At 41.2% G+C, this 26,153-nt stretch overlaps 1 protein-coding gene across 11 annotated transcripts in view; it reads right to left on the bottom strand.

Annotated features, from left to right (window-relative positions):
* Nucleotides 1–5,804: 5,804 nt before the first annotated feature.
* The window catches only part of NCOA6 (nuclear receptor coactivator 6), a 43,307-nt gene continuing 22,958 nt past the window's right edge, over nucleotides 5,805–26,153 (bottom strand). For 6 of the 11 annotated variants that reach the window (XM_052791272.1, XM_052791264.1, XM_052791234.1 and 3 more), the window contains 6 exons: nucleotides 20,039–20,160; nucleotides 16,134–19,118; nucleotides 14,443–14,511; nucleotides 12,479–12,515; nucleotides 9,641–9,789; nucleotides 5,805–6,396 (listed from right to left, as the gene is read on the bottom strand). In XM_052791272.1, the coding sequence (XP_052647232.1) occupies nucleotides 6,350–6,396; nucleotides 9,641–9,789; nucleotides 12,479–12,515; nucleotides 14,443–14,511; nucleotides 16,134–19,118; nucleotides 20,039–20,160 (3,409 nt within the window). In that variant the 3' untranslated portion in view covers nucleotides 5,805–6,349. Of the gene's footprint in view, nucleotides 10,119–12,478; nucleotides 12,516–14,442; nucleotides 14,512–16,133; nucleotides 19,119–20,038; nucleotides 20,161–26,153 lie in introns of all 11 variants that reach the window. The other 5 variants (XR_008235858.1, XM_052791246.1, XM_052791254.1 and 2 more) reach the window with 5 other exon arrangements.

Raw genomic sequence — 26,153 nt, 5'->3', positions numbered from 1 at the left:
CTGCATAAAGTGGAAGTTAAATTTCAGGTGAATTTATTGAAAAACAAGCTAGTCCCCAAAGATTAAACCATATAATAATTAGAAAACAGCCAGTAAAAAGCAATAGGACACCTCAAGTCAAGAAAAATGATTCTCAGCATCTGCCTGTTGCTGCCTGCCAGAAGGCAGCGCCGAGCCTCGCTCCCCAGTGCTGGGGATGGGGTGATGGTAGTCCCCAAGTCTTCCCTAAGTGTCCAGGTTTAAAACAAGAGGCCATCCATGTTCAGCTGGTGCCACGGTGACTCTCTAGCCACCGGGGACTGTCAACAGCCACCATTTCCACAGGAGGCACAGATATGCCTCCTGTTTGCTGCACCTCCTTTGCTGCTTGCACTTAGAAATAGCTGCTGGTGGTGGGAGGGACGTGCCAGCACTCCAGCATCCCCACCCTGTCCTCAGAGCTTCCCCCCAGGTCCTTCTCCACCATAGGACTGTGTCTGGTGACCTCCTCAGCACAGCTGTTCACGAGGACCAGAGCCCAAGGACAGACACCCACCACAATCGCAGCCTCTCCATCCCAGGGGACTCTCTCCGTAAGACCAGCCGGGGACATTAAAGGGCCTTAAATGGGGTTGATTGCTTCAGGGCTTGTCTTCTTCAAGGTCGAGCTTTCCATCTCCACCCATTTCTCTTAGATCTGCTCAATACAATGTCAGTGTTGTGAATAATTTCCTGGCATCCTCAAGGGCTCGGTCCTTGTCCCATTAACATGACCAGAGCAGCTGTCACGGGTCGCATGAATGTGGCTGCAGAAGCTGGATGAAGTGGTGGAAGAGGCTCTGCATGGTTGGCAAGTCCTTCTTTCGGTTATCAGTGTCCTCAAACCCGTCAGAAATGCTGCCTTCTCCTCCACTTTACTCCAGGATGCCAGTGGTGGGAGCACTCATCAGCCATGGGCTCTGGACAATCAGACACAGCTTGGGCAGGACGTCTCCCCATGGCTTCCCGGTTCATGCCATTCATCAATGTATCATCAAACAGCTTTTCTTTTTGCTTCTTAAAAGAGATCTGTGTCATTAACTAAACCCACAACTCTTTCCTTAAAAGGATGAGGATGACAAAGATGAGCAGTTCCATTTAATAACAAAGATGGCTCTTAGGTGTAGTCCTTTTTAAAATTCTTTTTTACAGCAAGGTGACACACAGGTGTGTCCCCCTTACACTCGCTCTGAGCTAATAACTCCTGGGCTGGTTGGGGGGGGGCGCTTTTCCAGCCCCATATCCAGAGCAATTGCAAAGCTCTGCTAGAGGGATGCTACCGCATGTCCTAGAGCATGAAAACCCTGCTGTGAAGCTTTGGCTCTGCTACAGCTAACCACAAAAATCCCTCTACCTTCCACTCTGATCGTATTTTATCACCTGTGGAGGGGGAGGATTTCATCCCTTGCAAATGGAGGGGGAAACCAGCACAGTAAATTGTAAGTGTAGCTTAAAAATGGGGAGCCCAAAGTTTCTCCACTCTTTCATGTTCACCTCGTGTATCCACGTTAGGGAAGCCAGGAGCAGCTATGCCCAAGTCTCACTGAAATCTTATCCTCAGCTTTGTATTGACACAATTATGCTTCGGGAAATCTAGGGATGAGGGAACAGCACAAGGCATAGCAGCAAAATAGTAATATTTTCTCTCGTATCATAAATATATCTGTACAGAGCCACTGAGCACTGCAATATTTTATTTGTATGTATCAACCCTAGGTATTCTGCTTGTAAAACTCATCCATGCACATTATCCATCTCCATGCTGGACTGACTGTACATGTGCCTTTCACACTTTTTCATAGTTTGTCATCTTTTTTTAATACAACTGCAGAACTTGAATAAATCAGTGAACTACAGTTAAAAGTCCTATGCAAGAGATGACTGGGGAGTCAGTTTCAATATTTCTGTGTTTCTATGTTGTTTTAAAAGTAGATGCTGGGATTTTCAGAGAAGCCTAACAGAATTAATGCCCTAAAAAGCATTTAGCCCCCTTTTTTTTTTTTTTAGCTAAAAAGCATTTCAGATCCTAAATGTCTTAGGCAGCTTTGAAAAGTTCAGCCTAAACCCCAGTTCCTCAGTGGTTTGAGCATGGAGAGCGAGCAGTAGCGGCAGAACAAGCACCAGTGCTTCGCCAGGACAGAGGGTGTGTTCAATAGCCGGTGTTTACTTTCAAGAGAAAGGAGAAGAAAGTGCTGTTTGGTCAGAAAAGTTTGCCTTAAGCCTTCCCTAAAACGCATCGGAGAGTGTTATGGTCCCTGGCCACCAGCCCTGCGCCCACCACCGCCCCGGGGTAGAGCAGCCACACAGCTGGCCTGGTTGGGGTGTTGCAGAGCACCCACACCATCAAGCAGATTTCCCACGCAGCTGTTCTCTATCAGCCGTGCTCTGCTGAATGCCTTACAACAGTGGGACAACTTCCACACTGGGATATTGAGAAGAGGAAAAAAAAGCCCCGTGTTTTTCTACATCACCTATGCTGTAGGACTGAAACCTCGTCCGAAACTCGAAGCTAACAAAATACGTCCTTTTTGTGTGTTACATGTTAAATTGGTGTAAGCAAGATTAGTAGAGAAAGGGTGCCTACTTCTAGTAGGACATTGTTTAAACATTTGCTGTGTGTCAACAGACTGAAGGACACGACTGCCTGGAATACATTATGTAGTGTGCCTGTGTGTTTGTAACCTGGTTTTGGTTGTTAGGTTGTAATGCTGTCTTTTGACTGAAAAAAATCTAATACAAAGAAAAACCACAAGAAATAAAAAAAAAATATTTAAACTTTATTTTAGGTGTATTCCTCTAAAGCCTGCGAGTAAACCTGTTTGCATAAAGCTTTGGTTTTTAAAATAAGTTTTTAAAAGTTAATGCTGTAACTATCAGAGACAACTCAATAGAAAAAAGTCCTCTTTGAAGACAAGAATGCACATACAGGGGAGGGGATGGTACAGGCTGAGTCGTTTGAGGGGATTTTTTTCCCTCCCCATTACCAAACTCTAAAACTCAGTAGATGTTTGAAAGGGCTAAAGCAGATGCCGATTGCCCTGAGAAAGATGAGTCCCACATCAGCCAATCTCTACAGCATCAGCTGTTTCTCCAAGCACGTACACAACAGCCTGACACGTTCTTACCACCCACCTTCTAACAGAGGCAGAGACATGCCTCTAAGATGATTAAGGGCTTGGAGCATCTGACAGGTGAGGAGAGGCTGAGAGCTGGGGCTGCTCAGCCTGGGGGAGAAGGGTCAGGGGGATCCCATCCATGTGTGCAGATACCTGGTGGGGGGAGTACAGAAGATGGAGCCAGACTCTTCTCAGCCCAGGGGCAGGACGAGAGGCACAAACTGAAGTAAAAAAATAAGAGAAACTCCACTTAAACATAAGAAACCACTTTTTTTACTGCAAGGGTGGCTGACCACAGGAGCAGATTGCCCAGTGAGGTTGAGGAGTCTCCATCCCTGGAGATACCCCAAATGAGAGTGGACACGGTCATCAGCAACGTGCTTTGTGCAGGGGTGGGACGGGACTTTCCAAGCCCAGCAGCCCAGTGCTGCGCCGGTGCCTCCAGGAGAGCAAAGCAAAGGGGTGCTCTGGGTGTTACACCCGTGATCCCCGAGCTGCTGGGGGAATCACTTCAAGGAACTCTGAGGTTAGATATCAGGAATGAAAAAAATTGGCAAGAGTGAGCTTTGATAAACCTTCTCATGGGAAAACCAAATTCAGCAGCAGGAAAGCAGAGGGTCATTTGGGCTGGGCTGGACCTCAGGAGGTCTTCAGTCCAACATCCTGCTCACAGCAGGGTAAATACCAAATTCAGACCATGTTGTACAGGGCTTTGTCCAGCCAATTCCTGAAAATCTCCAAAGAGAGATCCTGCCACCTCTCTGAGCCCTGGTCCAGTGCCCAGCCGTCCCCAGGGAGAATTTTTTCTTCTATCCAGCCAGAATCTCCTCTTTCCATTTATTCTAGTGGTGTCGCCTCCTCCCAGCACCCACCTCCATAAGAGCTTGTGTCCATCTTCTCCAGTACCTGAAAGGGTGATGAAGCCCATCTCCCCCAACCTCTCCTCTTTGGCCAGGTGTTCCCAGCCCCTGGCCATCTTGGTGACCCTCTATTGTGTCCCCTCTATGTTAGCAACATCTTTCTTGTGTGTGGGGGTGAGGGAGTGTTGGAAACCAGGTGATAATATTCCAGATGTGGTGTAAGTGCTAAGAAAAGGGGAACAATCACTTCCCTTACCCACTGGCTACACTTCTGCTAGCACAGCCTGGTACAGCAGCCTTCCTCGCTGCATTACGCCAGGCTTAGCTTGCTCTCCTTCAGGGCTCTGACCCCAGCCAGTCACTGCCAAGCGCATCAGTAGGCATCGGTACAAGGCTCCTTCCCACGTGTAGGATCTTGCATTTGTCCTTTCCCAAGGTCCACATCCCTGTAAACAGTGACCATGTCCTCAAGCTTGTCTGCTTCCCTCAATGTGGCATTTTCCACAAACCTGAGTGCATCACCTCTCTTCCCCTGATTTATTGGTACGTGGACCTCACCTGTGAAGATGACCTTCCAGTTTTGTGGACTTTCTCCAGCTCCTCATTCTCCAGAACTTCCCAGCTGACCTGACCAGCAATAGCAGTGGCAAGGGCAAGCACAGGGCAGGGTGAACACCAGGTTACCTGCACAGCCACCCCTCATGTTTCAGGCAGCCTCGATGGGTACGACATCAAACCGCAGGGCCTCTCCCATCCCTACGAAGACTTCGACAGGCGTGGAGCAAACTGGCATGTGGAATAAAACCAATTCTGCAAACTGGCCAACTAAAGATGAGGGTTAAGAAACACAACGTGGAGGATGGAAGTAAAAATGGGCTATTTCAGAAACTGCTTCCTATTGACTGAACTCATGTGCATGAGTGCATACAGAAATTTGTACATGCATATATAAATAGGAGTAGATGCTTTTTGTGGAAACCAACTTCATACTACCCACCCCATAAAGTATGAGCAGTGTGAGCACCTGGGCGAGAGACAGGGCTTCAGAGAACAGGGGCTCTTGGGGCGTGGGAGGAGGTGGCATTCCTGTACCAACATCTGACCTTTCCCGTGCAAAAGATACAGAGCATCCAAACTCTGACAGTGAGGACCAGAGACATTAGCCTTGCTCAGTGTCTATTACCTTGTGCACAAATAGGTAATTTCAGTCATTATAAAAGGTGACAATTTATATTTAATGACAACTTATATTTAATCAGCCTTTTGATATACGTATTTTTAAAATTCCATAAGAAAAGAAAAAAGGCGTAAGTATCTACTTGTGCACAAAGCAACAAGCAATCTGAAAAGACTGGCTTCTCAGTTTCTCACTGTGAGAGCTTCCCAGAACAAAGAGGCTGACCTACTTTCCGCAGCAATACGTACAAACCATTCACCACTGATAGCAGTGTAGTTATCCAGATGAATATACTTCAGGCTACCGCATTTCAGAAAGTCTTCAAACCATTTAATATGGCATTCTTCTCTACCGTGTTTTCCTGCTGAGCAGCTTTATTTGTGGGAAGCAGTGTCTTCTGGGTCTCCTCACTATGTATGTATATTGCACATATCCCAAGGGCAGGAGGCTGGCCTTTGCGTTTTTTTTCTTGCTTTGCAGGAACAGCTGCATCGGTTAATTCATTTGTGGTTAAACAAATTCCTTTCTAAAGCTCCATATAAGGAGCTTGCGGGCCTAGAGCTCTAAATAATCCCTTCAATCTTTCTGTTTGGAATGATGCTGTTATTGCTGCTAATAATAATACAACCCAAATTACAGGACAATAACATTTATTTAGAGCATGAGGGATTCCACATTATACAAACCCTTAAATTTATTTTTTTGTTTCACTGGTCCATTTCTACAACAAATACATCAGATCTACTATATAATAAAATTATTTACATTTCCAAACAAGATCAGGTTTGTTTATAAACCCTCTTACTGCTATTCACATACAGTACTTAAACAACAGCACAATACATTATTTTAATACCTAAAAATGACAACCCTGTATTCTAATTTATGAAAAGTGGAAACAAATAAAATTTACAATTGTCTTCCCCACCCCTTCCATTTCATACAAACACATTAACCTAATGTGCTAACCCTGGACTTCACTTTGTAAATCCAGGGGGTTTTAGAAGAACCCAGTTTTTGTATCTATTTATCTGTTTTTTAGAAAAAAATCATTTATTGGGAACAGTATAATATTAAAATGACTTACTGTACAGAATTTAAAAAAGAAAAATCACAGCTCAAAATTGCTATTGGTAAATTCACACTCATTTACAAGTTTCATGTTTCCATGCAGTAATTTACTTGGATTTTCTTCTTTTTGACTGCATTGCACTGGCACTCGTCTCTGAAATTAAGAGAAGAAAAAAAGCATGGATACGAAGTCGGTAAGCCATTCACCAGAGGTGCACAGATTGCCCTTTTATTTTTCCAAAATCACACCAGAGTGGAAACCTCTGAAGACCGGGATTTCCACAGAACCGGGACTGACTCTTCACAAGACGTAACACAAATGGACCCTTTACCCTGAAGACAGCTGTCAGCGATACAACATGATGTTCCCCCTAGCTTCTGTTAGGACACTATTTCCGAGTGTTGAGTTTAACATTTATGAAGTCCTAATATAACGGCCTTAAAAATAAGAGAGTTGTGTATTTTTAACTGTTCTTTAACTTTAGTTCCCCACATGCCACAACTTGCTCAGCTGTACCACAGAAGGAAGTCTCTGTGATACAGCAGTACAGCGCTGGGCACAAACTGCGCCAATCAGACCCAAGCATCATGGAGGTGGTGTTATAAAAAAAACTTAGGACAGTATTTTGGAACCTGCCATGCAAGTTAAGAATCTAGTTGTTTGAGTCCTTGGAAAGTCAGGTCATTAGAAAACAAGTCTCTTCAGTGTACATTATGATTCACAGAAAAACAGCTTATGCAGAAAGATACAAAATATTATATAGCACTGGAGCAGAACAACCAGAAGCACTTGCAGAACCTACAGTGAAAGCAGATGACATTTTCAGTGCACTTACCAAGGCACTAAGTTTCCATTCAAAACAAAAAAAAGGACTAAGGACCAAGGGTATTTGCATCTTTAGATTTTTTAAAAATGTGATTTTAAATGTTGGCAATGTATCTTTACAATATTTTCCAAAAGCGATTACAGCTGTATTTTAAGAGTCAAAAGGGAAAAAATTTCCAAGACATCTAAAACTAGGAAAGCAATGGTACAACTCCATGCCTGTTAAATGTCATATTAAAAAAAAACCCAAACCAAAACCAAACAACATTTCAAAATTTAACAAACTCAAAGCTACAGTAAATGCTGAAACAGCCCTTGCTGGAAAGGTACTCCAAAAAGTGAAAATATCAATACAGTATCAGTTTTCAGAAGTGAAACATCTTAACAGGCACAACTTCCAGTCACTGGAGCTCCCTCCAAGCAGCAAGGCTACTTTTAAGTAGCTTGGGCAGCAGCAGCATTAGCTGTAGCCATCCCTGCTGCTGGTGAAGTCTCCATGTTTGGGAGAACGAATGGGGCAGCAGTCAGTACCTGTCCCAGTCCCCAGTGCCTTGTGAGCATCACCAGCACTTGTGAGCACCAGCATCTCCCTCGCCTGCTTCTAACCCCAAACTGCACACCGAAACAGGCCGTGTATTTATGGATGAGGGCTGACTTTCAGTGTGTCCTCTTCTCTTACGGTTATCCTTCTGCCTCCTTCTTGATGCTCAGCAAGGGAATTCCTACATGAACTGGTCAAAGTCTACTTCTCTCTCCCTGCTGTAAGTTGCTCCTAATTACCATTTTTATAATGACCTTAATCAGCCTCTATCTCAAAAGGTAACTTCTCCCAGCCCCGCATTCTCTTTAACATGGATTAGCGAGTTTCTCAGGACACAGATAATGTAACCATAGATGTCTAGAGGGAGGCCAGGAGCATACAAAACAAATGTGCTTTCTTAAACTATGATTCACTAATAAAAATGTGGAAAAGAGTAGGCACAAGTGGCAAACCTCGTTACACTTCTTTAGCTACCTCACTAATCCTCCAGCCTGTCCTCTTCCTCAAGAGAGTCTTGTTTTGCTTGTTTTCTCTACAACTTGAAAGTAGGCAGTTGCTTGCATGGAGACAAGGTAATCAAAGCCCAGGATACTACACAGTAAGCTGGACCTATGTTTTCAAGCAAAACCCTTAGATACTGCAGCAGTTTCAGATGCATGTTTTAAAAACAATGATTTTTACTTACAGAGGTAAATGAATAATACAGTCAATACAAAACCCCTAAGTGAGTTCTGGTATTTTTTAAATTTGACGTACTTTCATGTTCCCACATTTTCAGAATTTGACGTGCCACTGGTTGTCATCTTTAGGTTTATTCATTACAGTATGTGGGGCAGGTCATACGTTTCAGATCCCCTCAAACTCAGGAAGGTATCACCAAATCAATTTTACATTGGCTTCACATTTTTCAAACTTTTCTTCACAATCATGAAAGATAATTTATTTTTACAATACAGATTTAGATTCTTCTGCACAATCCTGCCACAAGAAGTAAATTTAATTAAATTCAGCAGCCACAAAAGTGCAGAACATATAGGTCCCTCTACATAATCTTTGAGAGTCATTGCACAATTACGTATAGGTGGAAGTCTTCTCTGAAACTCTTAAACGCAAATGTTCTTACCATCAAACTTTTAATATCTTCAGTATGGAAAATGGTTGCTGAATTCAACTTGAATTCCTTTTATAATAATTTTGTATTAATACCTCTTTGTTCTGTATGTTATCTTTAAAATATTGGTCGCATGTTGCCTCTTGACGGTCTTTCTCTACCCTCTCGCACAACTTTCGTCCATCAGAATTTTTCTGACCCTTAAACATAAGGAGCTGACACAGTTAGCTTCAGAAATGCAGAATGGCACCGTGGACCATGCATTCCGGTAATGACCACGTGTATCACACAAATGCTGCATACTTTGTTAAAGATTGTAACCTGTGTAGAAATAAGGCACGTCAGCAACTGCTAATGCCATATGTTAATATCTGTAACTTTAGAATTTCACATGTTCTTGGAAAGAACAGCTGAGGCTCTGTGCACTAGCACACAGCACTCCTTGATGCTCCAGGCTGCCATCCAGACAGCGTTCTGAGCATGCCTGAACTACAGCATTTGGCTTCACAAGAGCTGACCATGCACTTGGGAAGACTTAAGCATTTGTCTTGTGTCTTTCAGGCTTCAGGGGAAAAAAAAAAAAGTCACTTTTTTACTTGAGTACAGTCCTTTTAATGGCAACACATTTCTGCCAAGAGATTTCAACTTCAACTAAGCAAGCTTGCTGAACGCTACGTTGATGAGTACTGCAGAAAACAAGTTCCACAAATTTAACAATGGGAAATTCATACAAGATTTACTGCCAGTACAGATGTCGGTAAACACTTCAACCTGTGTCTAAATCATTGAAACTAGAGTTAAAGCACACAACATTTACAAGTTGTAAACCATCGTTATGAGCCAGTTATTGAAAGGGTTATTATTTGGGGAAGTACATTACTTCCTGCCCTCTCCAGGGAAATGATGGCTGTGCATTTTACCTTTTGCAGTGCTGGATGCAGATGCTGGTCTGGAGGACCTCTTGCGCTGTCCATTCTCTACAGTTTCCTGTGAAGCGGCAGAGTCCTCTGTTCTTGAATTTCTTCTATTTGGAGTTTTAGACTTTTCACAATTCTCTTTTGTCTCATTACTAATAAAGTGGGACAAAATATTTCTGATGAAGTGTAAGAAGAATTATGTTTTTCTATGCAACTCAGACAAGCTGGAGGATGGACCGACACAGGTACCAGTTCCGGACTATTAGCACTGAAGATATGAAATGCTAGAGATACCAGAAGTTTTATCAGATGAAGAATGACCTGAGTAAGCCAGAGTATAGTCCATTTCTATTAAAAATTATCAGAGGATACAGAATTGAGAAGTCCTCAAAGAGAATATTTTCAACATTAGAAGACCAAGAAATTAGATGCATTATAAATTGTCTGCTCTGTTTTCCACAGGTGCCACCATTACTGAAGTCTAGGAAAAGCAAACAAGTTACATTAGAGACTGCTACGATATGGGAATACAGAGTTGAAATTGCAGATGAACATAAGGAGGAATTATGAACTCTTCAGTGAGTATGCCAGCTTTCATTTTTGCTGAAAAGACTCACTCCATTGATCCAAGTGATTTCTTCACATATTAAAAAGCTTAAGGTTTATTTAAAACTTTCTTCAAGCTTTAAAGCTTGAAGTTAAAATCCTTTTTTTAGTAACAGAAAACTTTTTCTGCTATAAAAAAATAATTTTAGGTAGTGTGGAAATCTGTGTTTCTTGTCACTGAGACAATAAATGGAGTGCTACATTTTGTAACTAAACTCCTCTTATTTTATCACTCTTAATCCTGTAAACTCATTCTGAGGTTTGGGTATTTTCTCCTTAATGCATTAATGCCAGACAATTTCCGATGACTAAGTGGTTTCTGAAGATTAAGCTAAACTTATCTGCTGTGAATTCAAAGGTAAGTAATTAGCCAAATAAATTATTCTGCTGATAATGGAAAAGAAGAAAGAAAACTCATTTCATGCCCTTTGGGTTATACTTGCAAGATTTCAAGAAAGGCTACCTGAATCAGAGAACTGACTGAAAACACACAGAGCAGACCTGTGCATTACAGAGGTTCCACTACAGTGTCACTGTTGCAGAGGAAGTCCTGCTTTGAGAAGAAAAACTACTACAAATACTTGTAGTTTTAAGTAACAGACATCTGAAATAAAACACAGTTTGTCAATGAAAGGAGAAACAAACATTCTCAAGCAAGGAAACCCAGTAGAGGAGAATATGGAAGCACGTGGATTGTCTCAGATACAAAATAAATACTGAAATCTATTTCCCTGTAAGGCAGTATTATGGGCAATCTATAAAACAAATCCCCCAAACAGGTCACTAACTGGTCTTCTGCTAAGTAACCTGGGCAGCTGCAACAACAGCCACCTGCTTCAGAGGATACCTCGAGGTAAGCAAACAGGCATCATCAGCTGAAGTTCAGTTATTACAGAGAATTTTTACAGATTCTAGTAACTAATCCATTGCTTGGATTGTCTCATAGGAACCAACACATCACTTCTCTCCTTTTATAGGAGAAAATCAAGTTGGCCCAAGTAAAAATATTTCTAGTGCTTCGCAGGTTGCAAGGTTCCTCTCAAGGTTTGTACCATATGGCATTGAGCTCCAGGAGCTCAAAGCTGACCGCTGTGAGTATCAGCCATCACTAGATTCACAGTTTGCCTGAAAACTTTCTTTCTTTTCCGGTCTTGCTCAGAAAAGCATCAGTCCAGAAAAATCCACAGAGAAAGGCACTTGTGGTAACTTGATGTGCTGACTGAGTTTGGAGAATGGTCACACAAGGACACTTCATTTGGAGAATCTGCTCATCTGCCAAGTGTTGCACCTCCAGCTTTTTAGAAAAATTCTACCCTAAAAAAAACTTGTGAAATTTCAGTTCGTCTTTGATAAAACTAGAAAGATCCCTATCCATGTGAAGGTAAATATAGTTAAATACTGAATACAGAGTCATTCCTGATCTGAGAAAATGTACTGCATTACCTCCCTTACAAAAGATGACACTGCCCTATTTCCTGTTGAACCAAATGAGTGAATTGCACCTCTTGCCCTGCCTTAGGGGATCACTCCACTGACGAGAGCAGCATCAAAAACCTGGCCAGTTGTGCCAGTACAGTGATCCAAAAACCTTACGAAGGTCTGTCATTACGGCTGCCTAGGCTGAATTTAAGAGCCAGGTGGGTTTAGAATCTAACAGAAATAGATCTTGGAAACCATATTTTCTTCTGACAGAACAGAACCATTTGAAATTTGATCTTTTAATTACTGAATGTCTTAATCTGGACAAGATGAAGTTTCAACCTGGCTTTCCTATCAGGTTTCGGCAAAGTGTCAACAAGAAAACGCAGAGGAAATCTGGAGAAAACAGTCACAAAGGCAGAAGAACAAACTTTAGAAAGACTTACTTTCAGAAAACAGATTCACATGACAGCTAAGCTGCAGGCTTTGGGGGTTTTAGCTTTGATTTTTTTTCAGAAAATATCAGAACAGTGGAACCATCAAGACCCTTCCAGGACATGCAACACTCAGGGCTGAAGGACTACGAGGAAACACTGCCCAAATCATGAAGACAGACTCAGGAAAAAGTTACCTTACATTCTACATTTCAGCAATGTTTTGAAACATTCAACTATCCCAATTTCTTAGCAGGACAGAAAGGGTATGGACAAGAAAAGGAAGACCAGTAGCAAAAGTTGTGCAACTGAAGCAAAGAGAAAGGGACTTCCTCCCATGAAAGCTGTATCTATTCTGAATCTACACAAACTATCTCCTTACCTTTGACCAGCAACTACTGGAGCATTTGTTTCAAGTTCTACAAAAGAAAAAGATAATTTTAAAGTCTGCTGTAGAAGTACATATCCGCTGACAAGGCATGACTATCTCACATTTTTTCTCATTATGTATTAGGTCTGAAGAATAAACTTCTCTCTCACAAGGCAAAGCAAGCTAACATATCAAAGTACCACATCAGCCAAGTGCTCTTTCTGATTATGGCCTGCACCAGCTAAGACAGAGAAAAGTTAAAAGGAACCCTGAAGAAGAAAACTGTAGAGAAACTTCCTGACAAGGGCTACAGTCCTCTCCCTTTTTTAACTTCCATTTTAGACAGTTTATTACTTCTAAAACTTCTAGGTTTTATTAGTTTTAAACCTTAAAAACACTAATCTGGATCTATTATGCATGTAAAATTTTGCCTTAACCCAACCAACTCTTGGAGCAATATCTTCTAATGCAAAGGAAGACAATTTTCTGAAGCCCAATTATACTTCTACTGAATTGAAAAAAAATCTCTCAGGAGATGATGTAAAGAGAAGTTTAACCTGCCTTCTTTCTCTCTCTCTCTCACATAGTGATTTTATACATAAAGATCAGGTTTCCTTTTGAGTCTTCACCACAATAAACAGCTCTCCTTTTCATCATATAAGATACCTAATCTTTTTACTATCCATCTTTTAATTCTCCCCATACCCACCAGATCCTTTGTTGATAGGGATTATCTATACCTAAACACAGCACCTCTCATGAGAAACTGCCACTGGTTTAGGGACTACCATTACAATGTAATGTATTAACTCACTGTTTGTTTGTCACATTGCCTTTATGTACTCCGTCTCACCCTTAAACACCCTGCAATCTTTGGGACAGTGGTGCACAAAACTGTGGCTTTAAGATCAATTTAGTACCCAAGGAGAAGGAACAAAGGTGTAAAAAAAGTAAGAAAACAGATAGTATCTGTTCCCTTATGGTAAATACCCCTTACAATTTGTATTGCTGGAATATCAGACTCTCCAGTGTAAGTGTATATAGCACCATCTAGGAAAAACAGATGTCTTGGTAACAAAAGAAAAATAGACTAAGCAACATAAGGAAAGAGTTACTTTTCTTTCTACTCAAAATTTGAATGGGGAGAATATCCAATAATAAAAGTCAGTAACGTCAGTGCTTCCCCCTTCCAGCAGGAAATCCCTAATGCAGCCACATCAGCACCGGGGCAATGAGTCGGATGGCAATCGACAGGGTGTGTGAATGTCTTTGTTTAAGTGGAAGTTCAAAGAAAGGAATTTAGTACAATTTGTACTTTCTGAAAGCTCTACTTCTAATCATATTAGAGATGGCAAATCGATGGAGAGTGGCACTTCCCATCCGCAAGTTCACATCTATCCATTTTCCCTACTCATCTTGGAAATTACTTTTTTAAAACACCACAGAATTGATGGTGAAACACCATGCTAATAGCTGGCAACAACAAAAAGTAATCTGCCAGGGCTCCATCCTTGAAACACTGCTGAGGGTTCATTAAAAGCTGAACAGAAATAAAAGGATTACAACTCAAACTTACGTTCCCAGCATGGCTTTTGAAAATATTTTCAGCAGTGTCCCACATAAAAGAAAAACTCCTACTTGCTCTTAACAAAACTTCAAAACTCAAACACAACATATCATTACAAATGCAGTCCCCCCACAGATTATGACTATCTAAAAACTGCCTTGGTGATTTTTTCATTTGTTTTACTTGATCCCATACTGAATCTCCAACAAGGCTTTGGAGACTTTTAAAGCACAATGTATCTAAAAAAAGAAAATCAATCCCAAAAGTACAAATAAAAAAATAAAAAAACCAAACCACCCCCAAACTACCAAGCATATTAGTGACCATTAAATATGCATTAAAATAAATGCGTTTTCAATTACAAAGAGTTTAGTTCACCTATATTCTGCTTTTCCAAAGTAAGATTTACCTGTTCTTTGAACAGTACTTTCTGATGGCGCAACTGAACTTTTTTTCTGTGTTAAATGCTGAGAGGATGCTAGAATAAAAGTGGAGGGAAAAAGCATTATTTTCAAAGGGAGTCACAAGAATTTTCTGTTGTGCAATCGGGCTGCTTTTACAAAATGCTCTATCTTCCAGCTTACTGCATTTTTTCATTTACAGATGCAACTTTTTTAACCTACCGTCTACTTTCCCCCCCACCACACATACCTCCCCAGTTTTAGAAAAAAGTTTGGCAAAACTATCCCAAGTGGCTTTTCTCAAACTAGAATAAGTGATGAAATTAAGTATCATAAAACACATTTTTAAAGGTAACAGCTTTTCACCAAACTGAGAAATTAAAGTAAGTCCTAAAAATTAAAGAGTTTAGTCTCTCTCAGTTTAATGCTCATTTCAACAGAAGTTCTGAGGAAAAATAGCATCTTTATTAATGAATCAATGCCCTCACTCTTTCAATTAAATTGCAAGAGGGCAAAATATGCTCCAGAGGCTCCCTCGAAGTCCTTTAGCAATAAGATCATGTGACTTAACATTTCTTAGGTTGCCAAGTTAAAAAATAAGATGGAAAAACAATTCTTGTTGGGCTAATGCTTTCTAGTCTCCTCTTATATGTGATAATGAACTTACAAAGAACATCAAGATAAAAAGTTAAACATTCCTGTTTAAAGAATATCCACTTCCATTTTTCTCCTTACAAACCAGAATTCTTTTTGTGAAGCTCAAAGTAATAATTTCCATTTTCTAGTGGCATACAGCTACAACAATCTAATAGCCACAGGGAAAGTCACATTCAAGCTGAACTTCTCAGTTCCACTGAATTCTGTGGATTTTATCTTCCATGATTTTATCTTCTGTGTCTAAACTCATGATGTAAAACACAATGGATATTCAGACAGCGTACTTCAAAAGTGATGGTTTATTTCCACACCATTTTCAATAGATTAAAAATAGCATCAAGAAATAGCAGCAATGTCATAAATAAAGTCTGTCAGATGCTCAAATTAAAATGGTAAAGGAGAAAACAGTTCAGATGTGAAGGTATTTTATGTTTTTGAATTGGATGCAATTCACTTATAATCACTTTTTCAGGTATTTCTCTGAAATGAGCATTTTAATTCTTCCCTAGACATAAGGGGTTTTGGCATTTCTTTTTCTTCTGGAGGTTGTTCAGCTATTTCCTTAGAGGGTTAAGGTTATTCAAAGAGGGAACTAGTATTATTAGGATTAACTCAAAATATCATAATTAAGTCAATAAATTGAAATAAGTTACAAAAATGAAAAGTCTGGCAAGACTGAAGCAGAATACCAGTATATCTAACAGTATAAAAGGCACCTTAAGTACTACTTTTGTCATTACTGATACATCCACTTTTTCTCCCTACTTCTAAGAGTTACATGAAGTCACTTCTCTGTTACTGCATCATATGTTCAGGACAAATACCCCATCTAAGCAGTAAGAGGAAACTGAAATAAAACATCTGAAACGTGAATCTTAGTGAAATACTAGCCTGTGTGTCACTCGGATATTAGAAACAAAAAAGCAGTTGTTGGCCTTGCCTACAGTGTCTAAATTTTATTATGTTCATGGAAAAAAGCACCTAGGAAGTTAACAAAAGCAATCTTGTTTCTTCCATTTATGCAGGGTAGCACTGGACTTACCTGTACTTTGTAGCAGTTCCTGATGTGCTCCTGCTTTTTCCTCCACCACACCAACCCCAGTCTGCTCAGCTGGTAAACTGCTGTGGTTACTACCATTAGTGCTTGGTGCTGCAGGCGTGGGGTCTGGGACTGCAGGAGTGGTTACAACCGACAGGACGCTTGTAGGAGGAGTGCTTGTTGGTACGCTTGGAGATGCAGAGGCAGGAGCAGCAGCTGCAGTGCTGACACTCGAATTGCCAGCCCCAGAAGTGCTCTGTTTTATAAGACTGGGTGCTGGAGGTGTCACAGTTTTATTATCTAGTTCTGCTGGTGATTGCTCTGTTCCCAAACTATTTGGGACTGACATTTCTAGTCCCTGACCTTCTGCTTCTCCATCCAAAGCATATTGCTCTTCCCCTTTCTCAAGGGACCCAGTGACTTTCTTGCACGCTTTAGTCAGCAAGAGTTGGCCAATCTTGTCTACTTTTCCCTTTCCCTTACTCGAAGAAACAGGACTGCGTCTGTTCCCAGATCCTGGACTACTCGTAAGAAGAGGTGAAACCACAGGTCCAGACTGCATTGCTGTAACAGAGCACTGGTCGCTTGACCCACCACTTTGAGAAGAGGTCTCCTCTGGGCTGAAGTCTTTGACTTGCTGAGCAGGAAGATGTGAAGGAACATTGGAAGAAGTTGTAGCAGAGGAAGACAGCTGAATAGGAGGTGCCAAGGGATTAAGAACCAGTGGCCTGCTGGTAGGAATACTAGAAACAGGACTGCTGGATGATGTGCTGGGAGGAGCGGGCCCAGAGAACTTTATATTCTGCGGTATATGCAAAGGACCAACAACCGCGACTGACTGAGGCATTAGACTAGAGTTAGAAGTCATCGGGGCTGCTGGAATCGTACTTGATTGAGAGCCCTTCATAACTTGAATTATTGACGATGAGTTTATAAAAACGGGTGTAATGAACTGTGGCCGGGAGTTAGACTGAACTGCTGACTGTCCCTCAGAAACCATAACTTTGCTCCCTACGTTGGGCATTGTGACAACAGTCGACACCAACGCAGGTTGCAAGTGAGATGGCAACGGTGCTGATGTATTAGCAGAAGATGTAATAGGGTTTGAAGTTACAAAAACTGTTATCTGGTTGGGGGGTAAAGAACCTGAAATAGAAGAGCTGACAGGCCTTTGCATTACTGGATTAACACTCTGTGCAACATTTGAGTTAATTTCTCCCAGTTCCTGGTGCCCTGGATTTGAACAGGGCTCATTATTTTGAGGCAAGCTAAGTGAATTAGATGGCTCTTTGCTCAAGGATGAATCTTGTAGTGGAGGAATAACAGCTATCTTCTTTAGCTCCTCACCAGTGGTGACTATCGGTGCCATTTCAAGACCAGTAAGCCCAGGGGGCTTAATGGTTACGTTAGGAGCTCCAGAATTATCAAGAAGTTGACTTAAAGAAGTTGGTGCCTCCCTCACAGCTGGAGATACCATGGTTTTACTTTCCTCCATGACTGGAAGCTTACTGGTGTCTAAGGCTTGCCCATCTTTTTTTGACTGTTCTTCTGAAACCAACATTTTCATTTCTGGAGTAGGGATACCTTTTAGTTCAATACTGGGCTGGTCTTTGTTACCTTGGACACCTTGTGCACTTTGACACTCATTATCTTGAGGCACACTAAGGCTCTCTTTATTGTCTTCAGGAATGCCAGTCATAGCAGGTGCAGAAATTGCAGGATTCTGATTACTTAGCATGTTATTATTTTGAAAACTTGTAGTCACAGGTGTCGGCAAAGAAGAGGGACCAGCCATCATATTTCTTTGTAATTCCATGTTCTGCAAGAGAGACGGGTTCTGCTGAGTTGTCAATGATAATTTAGCTGCTTTTGAATTCTGTCTGCCAGGGCTTGGTGTAGTTTTCCTACTGGATCCAGGACTAGACCTTCGACTATTGCTTGGACTTGCTCTCTTTGTTCCTCCAGTGTTGGTTTGTTTTCCTGAATTAATGACCACGCCTTCCAATTTGTGTGACTGTGGAGCAGCAAAACTAGACTGATTGTTAATTGTGAGATTTGATGGGGCTTGTCCAATAGCCTTCAAAGTAGTGGGATTAAGACCCTGCTGATCAAATCCTCTATTGAGATTAGGCCTGGGAGGTAAAGGAATATTAATCTGGGGAGGGAACAGACCAGCTATAGAAGCATTGAGTCTCTCTGGAGACAAGCTAATTTCTGATGGTTCTGTGCTAGGTGGACGGTTATTAGGAGTCTGAGGATAGTATGGCCTTGGGCTTGCTCTGTTTGGGGTTTTAGGCCTTGAAGTTTGTGATGGGGTGGCAACATTTGGAAAATGGTGTGTAAGAGCACTAGGCAGAGAATTAGACTGCTGCTGGGGACTTGCACCTTGTGCAGTTGAAAGTGGAGACGGTCCAGGTTTGGGTCCCGTCATCATTAATTGGTTCTGTGAAACTACTAAATGAGATGTCAAATTATTCTGAGCTACTGATGCTGCGGGGCCTTCAGCTCCACCTCCTTCTGGAAGGGAGGATACTGATGAAACCTCTCCAAGGGGTGAGCTGGAAGGATTCTGTACATTATCTTGATAAACCATTTTTCTTGCATTATTTCCCAGAGGAGGATTGCCTGGCAAGGAAATTCTTTGTTTATCAGGAGATGGAGGCACTGATCCAGGACCTTGGAGGTTAACCATTACTGGCATGTTACCGCTTTGCTGCATTGGCATTCGTTGAGCATCTGGATTCAGAGGCCCTCTAGGTGGGTGAACTCCCTGTGGTACAGGAAGCCTGACCGATTTGGGATCCTGCTGCATCATAAGCATCATCATCATCTGCTGCTGCTGCTGTGGTGTTTGTGGTGGTGCCTGGGCTTGCTGTGGTGGTGGCTGTGGTGGCTGCTGCTGCTGCTGCTGTGGCTGCTGTGTATGTGGCATGAGTTGAGGTGGCATCTGCTGAAGTGGTCTTTGTTCCACCGGCTGAGATGGATAACCTAAGACGACAAGATGATACATTCATTAAAACCAAACAAAGATCAGAGAAAGCAGAATTCCTGTAACAAACAGGATCAGACAGATGGAAAGTATAGCCAGGAACCTGTTTATCTTATGGAAGAGCCACATTAATGAAACAGGCTTTACAAATAAGGACAAAGATTTTACTTAATTCTTAAAAATATTTTTACTTAATGTGTGAATGACTTGCATGACACTTAATTGGAGATCTCGTAGTGTATCATATCAGCTACTAGCTCCAGATTCATGTCACCTGAAAAGTCTCTGCAGCTGTCCATGGGCTTACTTTCACTTACAAATGCAGAGTTGGACTTTCACTAATTATCACTCCTTAAAACAAACTAAGAATTTGACAGGCCCTGTGGGACATGGACTAGCATACCTGCTACAGGTCTGACGTTTTCTAGTGTACAAAGTAGAATCTGTCATGTATTACCTGGCCAAAACCGGTGCGAAGAATCACCCGTCTGGCTCATAATATAAATTCCTTTGCGGACTTTGGATTTAATCCTCCCTACGTGCAAAGGATAATTCCAACTGCAACCTCTATTTCTTAACTCTAAAAAATCAGCCATTGGTTAATGCTAAATTTTTTAAGGCATCAGTCTGTGCTACAGCTAGAAATACAGAAATTTTTACCAATTATGTTATCGCTGAATAACTCTACAGTATTGACTATGGTATCTGCAGGATGATACATGAGAATGTGGCCACCTCTTCATTTTGAGCTAATTCAAAGAAAACAGTTAAACAATGGTACCAATTAGTTACCAGGAGGAAAAAAAAGCTTTGGACTTGAATGTGTGGTAACACAAATAAAATAGAACTGTCACAAAGATCAGTTAAAAGCTCTCCTATAGTTATTACATTCAGATAATACACAGAAAAATCCTACTACCTGGTGGCCTACTTGCAAAATCTGAAAGTTTAGGGCCTGAATTATCTAAATTCATTCCTTGTTCTCCAGACATCGATGACTGATCACTCTCCTCCAGGCCAGCTGGACGTGGTTCTGAAGAACTGAAAGAAAAATAATTGCAGTTAAGATCCAGCCCTCATATCAGTGTTCGACTTCTGCTTCCATAACTAAGTACTCAAGTAATTAATTCCTAGCATTTTTCACAGACCAGCAAGTAACTCACTAAAATGCACCGCTACCTCTGGCATAACAAGACAAATGTGAACACAGAGCCTAGGTCTGCTGACAGTCACTCCTGTGCCTTAAATACTACCGAAAAGAAAACAAGTTGCCTGGTGCTCTATTGATCTTAAACATTTCTTTCCTTTGTTTCTACCTTGAATCTGAGTTTTATAACCAAGAGAATGCCAACGGATATTCCAAATGATATAGATATATATATTTAAAATAAACAGGCTTCTCTCTAATACTGCTGTGACATCTGTATAGATAAGTAAGTATCACAGGTAGATGCATAGAAATTTATTTTAATGGTAGCACCATTTCTTCCAGTATTGTACCCAGAAGTGACTAGCTCAGGGTATCAGAGACCTCTGTTAACATCACAGCAAAACCACACTGACGTATCAGACATTGTAAGTCACCCGCCAGAGCACAGACCTCTGTGGGATACTTGAGGCTCTGTAAGTGATCACAGCATGGTTTGGGTTGGAAGGGACCTTAAAGATCATCTAGTTCCAACGCCCCTGCCATGGGCAGGGACACCTTCCACTAGACCAGGTTGCTCAAAGCCCCATGCAACCTGGCCTTGAACACTTCCAGGGATGGGGCATCCACAACCTCTCGGGGCAACTTGGTCCACTGCCTCACCACCCTCATGGTAAAGAATTTCTTCCTAATGTCTAATCTAAATCTACCCTCTTTCAGTTAAAAACCATTACCCCTCGTCCTATCACTACATTCCCTGATAAAGACTCCCTTCCCATCTTTCCTGTAGGCCTCCTTTCAGTACTGGAAAGCTGCTGTAAGGTCTCCCCAGAGCCTCCTCGTCTCCAGGCTGAACAACCCCAACTCTGTCAGCCTGTCCTCATACAGGAGGTGCTCCAGCCCTCTGGTCATCTTCATGGCCCTCCTCTGGACCTGCTCAAGCAGGTCCATGTCTTTCTTATGCTGGGGACCCCAGAGCTGGATGCAGTACTGCAGGTGGGGTCTCACCAGAGCGTAGTAGAGGGGCAGAATCCCCTCCCTCGACCTGCTGGCCATGCTTTGTTTGATACAGGCTGGGATACAGTTGGCTTTCTGGGCTGTTAAGTGCACACTGCCAGCTCATATTCAGTTTTTCATCCACCAGTACCCCCAAGTCTTTCTCCAGGGGTACTTCATGCTCCAGGAGACTCTCTAGGACCATTTAAAATTGTTCAGATTGAACACCTAATACTTCCACTGAATCAAGACAGCTTTTGCAGACTTAGAAAAAACAAGTTTCCGTAGCTATCAATATATATGGTCAGAGGATGTAAGATAAAGACGGATGAAGAGTAAAAGACCTTAACTGCTTATCGGCTTCATGAATATATGAAGGCTGTAGGGAGATCTACATAGTAAAAGCTCTGAGTTAAAATTAAAGACATCAAAATAAGCCCACTGCCAACAAACAGAGGCAGAATCAAGCAGAAATGCCAAGGACAAAAGAAATTTTCAGCAAAATAAGAATTTGAAGTATGTAAAGGTGGAGAGATCTACCTTATTTAATTTTACTTGAGAGTAACAGTTTCTGGCATCTGTACAGCTGACATGGAGAGACCCAGGCCTGTCCTAATGTGCTATTAAGTACCCAACCCATGTTCAAAAAGGAGTGTGTGACTTGAAAGTCCCTGAACTTTCACGGGTCAAAACTAGGGAGAACATAAGCCAAGAGAGAAGAAAGGTAAGCAATGGGGCAAACACAGAACCGTTCCAAGCACTGCTGCTGAGCAGACAAGTATTGCCAAAGAAAGTAGTTAAGAGTTATACCTTTTGTCTAATCCAGCACACCACCAATTTTTGTGATGCAGTTGTTGCAGGCTTACATGCCTCCACCAATAAATTTGATGAAAATTGGCAAAATGCATACACGTGCCCCAGAAGCATTGTATTAGCAGCCACAAATGAACAAAAATTCTGGCAGCAGTATCACCCAGAGGAGCTGCAGCCTTTGATGTAGGTGCCAGCAAATAACTGGAATCACTGCCTAAAATTGTGAATACAGTCTTAAATTTGTAATTTTGCCATTTATTATTTCTTTATAATGGTGGGAAATTAAAAATGCTACAGTTAAAGATTAGATAAAAGCCAATGTAGAGCATCACTGCAAACAGGTTTAACCTAGAAAACAATCATGGTGCAAAATCGATCTTAGAAAACATCTCCTGCCAGATGGGTCTAATCGCGCAAGCTGTACAAACCTTGCAAAACAGACATGAGTTTTGTTTGCTAGCAAAGAAGAGCAGTTATTATAGGAAACACTGCTACTGTAATCGCTGGAAAACTTAAACATAACTTGAATTTTGAATGTAGCTGAAATTCACTGGGCATATTTAGCAACCACCACCCATCAAAAACCCCCAAATTCTGAATACGAATAATAAGCAAGACAAGAAGTTTGTGTGAGGGGGACAAATATTCTGTTTTTTTTTTCTTTCCTTTTTCTCTGGATGTAAAAAAAAAAAACCAAACCAAAACACCAACTGCACATTACGTACAGTATGGATTGTCATAAGTGAACCCTTTGCTCCACCAGCTGCATTCTCAAGCACATTCTTCAGATACAAAATCCTTTGTCAGAGTGGAGAGAGAACTCCAGAAGACAAAAAATAACCAAAACACCCCCTCTCCACCCCCCCAAACCAAAAAGGACTGCAGATGCTGAAATAAGGTGTGCAAAAATAAAATTACAGTACAGATGCAAGCAGAACCAGCCCTGCCGACACAGTACAATGCTCTGCACCAACTGCTGCTTTTATAGAAAGGCACTCGTCCTCTGATGCTAAATGAGTTTCATTTCCCATGTGTACAGGGGGACTGTCACCTCCAGACCTGGAGTTAGAAGCTCTCTAAATCTGGTTGAGAAAAATTTCTTTGTCCTGCAGTGCTGTTCACCACCTGCACATCACACTTCACACTGGATACCGCAATTCTGAATGCCAGCAGTGATTTCACCAAGTCTATTATTTCTGTTCTAGAAGTACATGATGTTTATGGTCTGTGCACAGGGGAACATTAAACAACTGTTTGTTTGTGCATGTATTTAATAGAATTAACTAACATGTTTTATCTACAATCACATTTCCTCTAGCATCTTTTTCTCAGTTTACACCCCATTACCTACAGTCTTCAAGTTCAGAAAACAGACGCACTTTTAAACAACCTACTTTTCCAAAATGTCTTGGTTTTCATTCCAATGCTAAGTTCCTCAATTAAGCAAACCCTTAAAACTATTTTAGACTCAGATGAATAAACTCTTTCAATAGCTCACTTATCCTACTTACATTCCAATATAGCTCAGCCTACAAACCATATTGCTAACGGTACTTTTGTTACTATATTATTACATCTCAGAAATGATTTCTAAGAAAAAAAACAGAATAATTTTGAGCATGTTTATCAAATTAGCTGCATTTCTACATAAGGTTTGCTGCTCTGAATTCTAAAATTTCTAAGGAAGAATGACAGAGAAGAAGCCGAGATGAAAAGCATCCTGTTTGCTTCTGACGCAGAAGAAAGTGATCCAAATCAAATTTAAAAGAATCAGCAGTTCCAAGACAGGAAAATGCTGAGCTTGCCTAACAATGCTAGGGAAGCCAAGAGCAAATGAGGCAGGAAGGTATTGCAGCCAGTTCTCATAGCAGTCACCCTCCTTTTGCTGGAGTATAATCTCAAAAAATATTTTTAAGGATAGCTCCCTTCTTAATGCTCCTGCAAGGATAAAGTGATTAATATATAGCCCATTAAGAAACAAAATGCTAATCCATATCAGGTGCCAAAACAGCATTCTGCAGGTAGCAATCGCAAGAGAATGTTCACTGAAAATTTAAGTGATAGAATAAGTACAAAGTGGTATTTCCTTTGTTAAGTACGCCAAAATCTGATTAAAAGCCTGGTTTAAGAGTTAGGAATTCTTTTTGAGTTGTCATAGTTCAATAGAAAAGCTGTAATTTAGGCTTCTTTTGTTGTGAAAACTTTTTAACAAACAAATAGTCTTGTGGGGCTTTGTAAGCTCAGAGGAGAGCTTTATATATCTGTTTCTTGATATTCCCAGGCCACACTGAAGCTGGGTGATCATCAGTAAGACCAATGAAAACAAAATCCTAACAAGGCTTTTCTTTAATGGATTTTCTTTTCAGAAGAGAGTGCTCCCTCTGAATCCTCTGTCATTTCCATGGCAAGACAGCTCACTACAGTAGTGGTTACTATTATTTCATTGGAATCTATTTAAAATTGAAGCTTTTTTTTTGTTTTCCTTCACACAGCACCAGATCTTTCCTACCTAGAAATACAAGGCCATTTCTGTCTTTGGTTTGGGGCAAAAAAACCCCACTTTCCATGAAAGATGCAGATGACTAATAGTGATACAAGGTTTGCATATTTTACTTCGTTGCAAATTATCAGCAGTGCCTTCTGGTACTATACAAATTGCTGTTGGGTAGCAGCTATGCAACATGAATGTTTTTGATACAAAGAAAAATAAGACATTGTTATTGTTTGAAAGACATCTGGATAGCTTTGAATGTCAGGTGAACAACAAACAGGAAAGTATCTGCTTGTTATTTATTTGAGACTCTCTGCAGGATCTAATGTATCAAAAGCAGGAAGATGCACATTCTACCATTATGCTACTACTATTCTTTACAACTGGACCACACAATACTACCTTGTGCAATATACCGTTACAACCTGCTCCTGCCAAATTACTTGCACTTAAGATTTCTGGGATGGCAAAATTAAGACACCTACATGCCCTCATATATCTCCCTTCCACATAGCCAAAGACTTTCAAAGCTAGAAAGCTTAGCACATCAACACCTATGGCCTTCCCTACAGGCCTGCCCTGCTCCTTGTGGCAGCACTGCAGCTGGATGGATCGTGGCTGTCCGCAGCTACCCACCTGGGCATGAAGGATCCCTGTTCTACACATTGCAGAAGCTGATGAGGTTTAACAAGTTAGGCACTGCAAGAGACAAGCTGGTATCTCAGTTAGTTTCCAAATCACCCCAACATTGCAGTCTATCCACACGTTGGCCACTTGGTTCTAGGCGAGTTACTTTAACCAGGTTTTTACAGCTGGCCATAGACTGTTTACTCCTTCAGATTTAATCTGAAATCACATGGCCTGTTCTGCAGCAGTGTTGAGCTGATAAGCCATACCAGGACCATATATAATTATATAGCAGGTATTTTAAAGACTTTTTTCAAGGCCTATTAAATTAGCATCTTTGCTTTATCTTTGCTATGCAGCATTTCTGCATCTGTAAAATGCATGTAACAGCTCCTACATTTTGTTTTAGTACCAGTTAAACCAATTAACAATTGTCACAGAAGATCACTTGCTATAGATGATGCGAGTTGTTTCAGTCCAGAACTAAAATGTCCATGAGAAAATTAATTCCATTTTCATGAAGGAATCTTGACATTGTGCAGAAAATGCAGGTTGTGGCTATGCACTGAATAACCAAGGGAAAAAATAAAATATCGAACAGTTGCTTAGTACTTGAATGCTATCCACTCTTTGCACTGAACTGGACATCTGTCCCTGGAAAAGGTGGCATAAACTTCAGGTTAAAGACTTACAATGATTATTCAAAGGATTGGGACTGGTGGAACCAGAGCCACACCAGTAACTTAATGTGCCTTTGCTACCTTTTTGTTTGTTTGTTTGTTTAAGAATTTAACTTTGGAATTTCGATATTCTTGGGTTATAATTTTCTGTGCAGAGTTTTTCCATTTTTTCTAAAGCAAACTGGAAACAATTCCCAGATGTTCCATCAGATGGATTTCTGTCAATGCCCCTGTGGCCTATCTGCAGCATCAGAATAATTAGATATAGCATATCTGCCTT

This window comes from Harpia harpyja, chromosome 1 (genome assembly GCF_026419915.1).
Source record: "Harpia harpyja isolate bHarHar1 chromosome 1, bHarHar1 primary haplotype, whole genome shotgun sequence".
Lineage (NCBI taxonomy): Eukaryota > Metazoa > Chordata > Aves > Accipitriformes > Accipitridae > Harpia > Harpia harpyja.
Note: the sequence above shows the minus strand (reverse complement) of the source record. Positions and strands in the feature narration are given on the sequence as shown.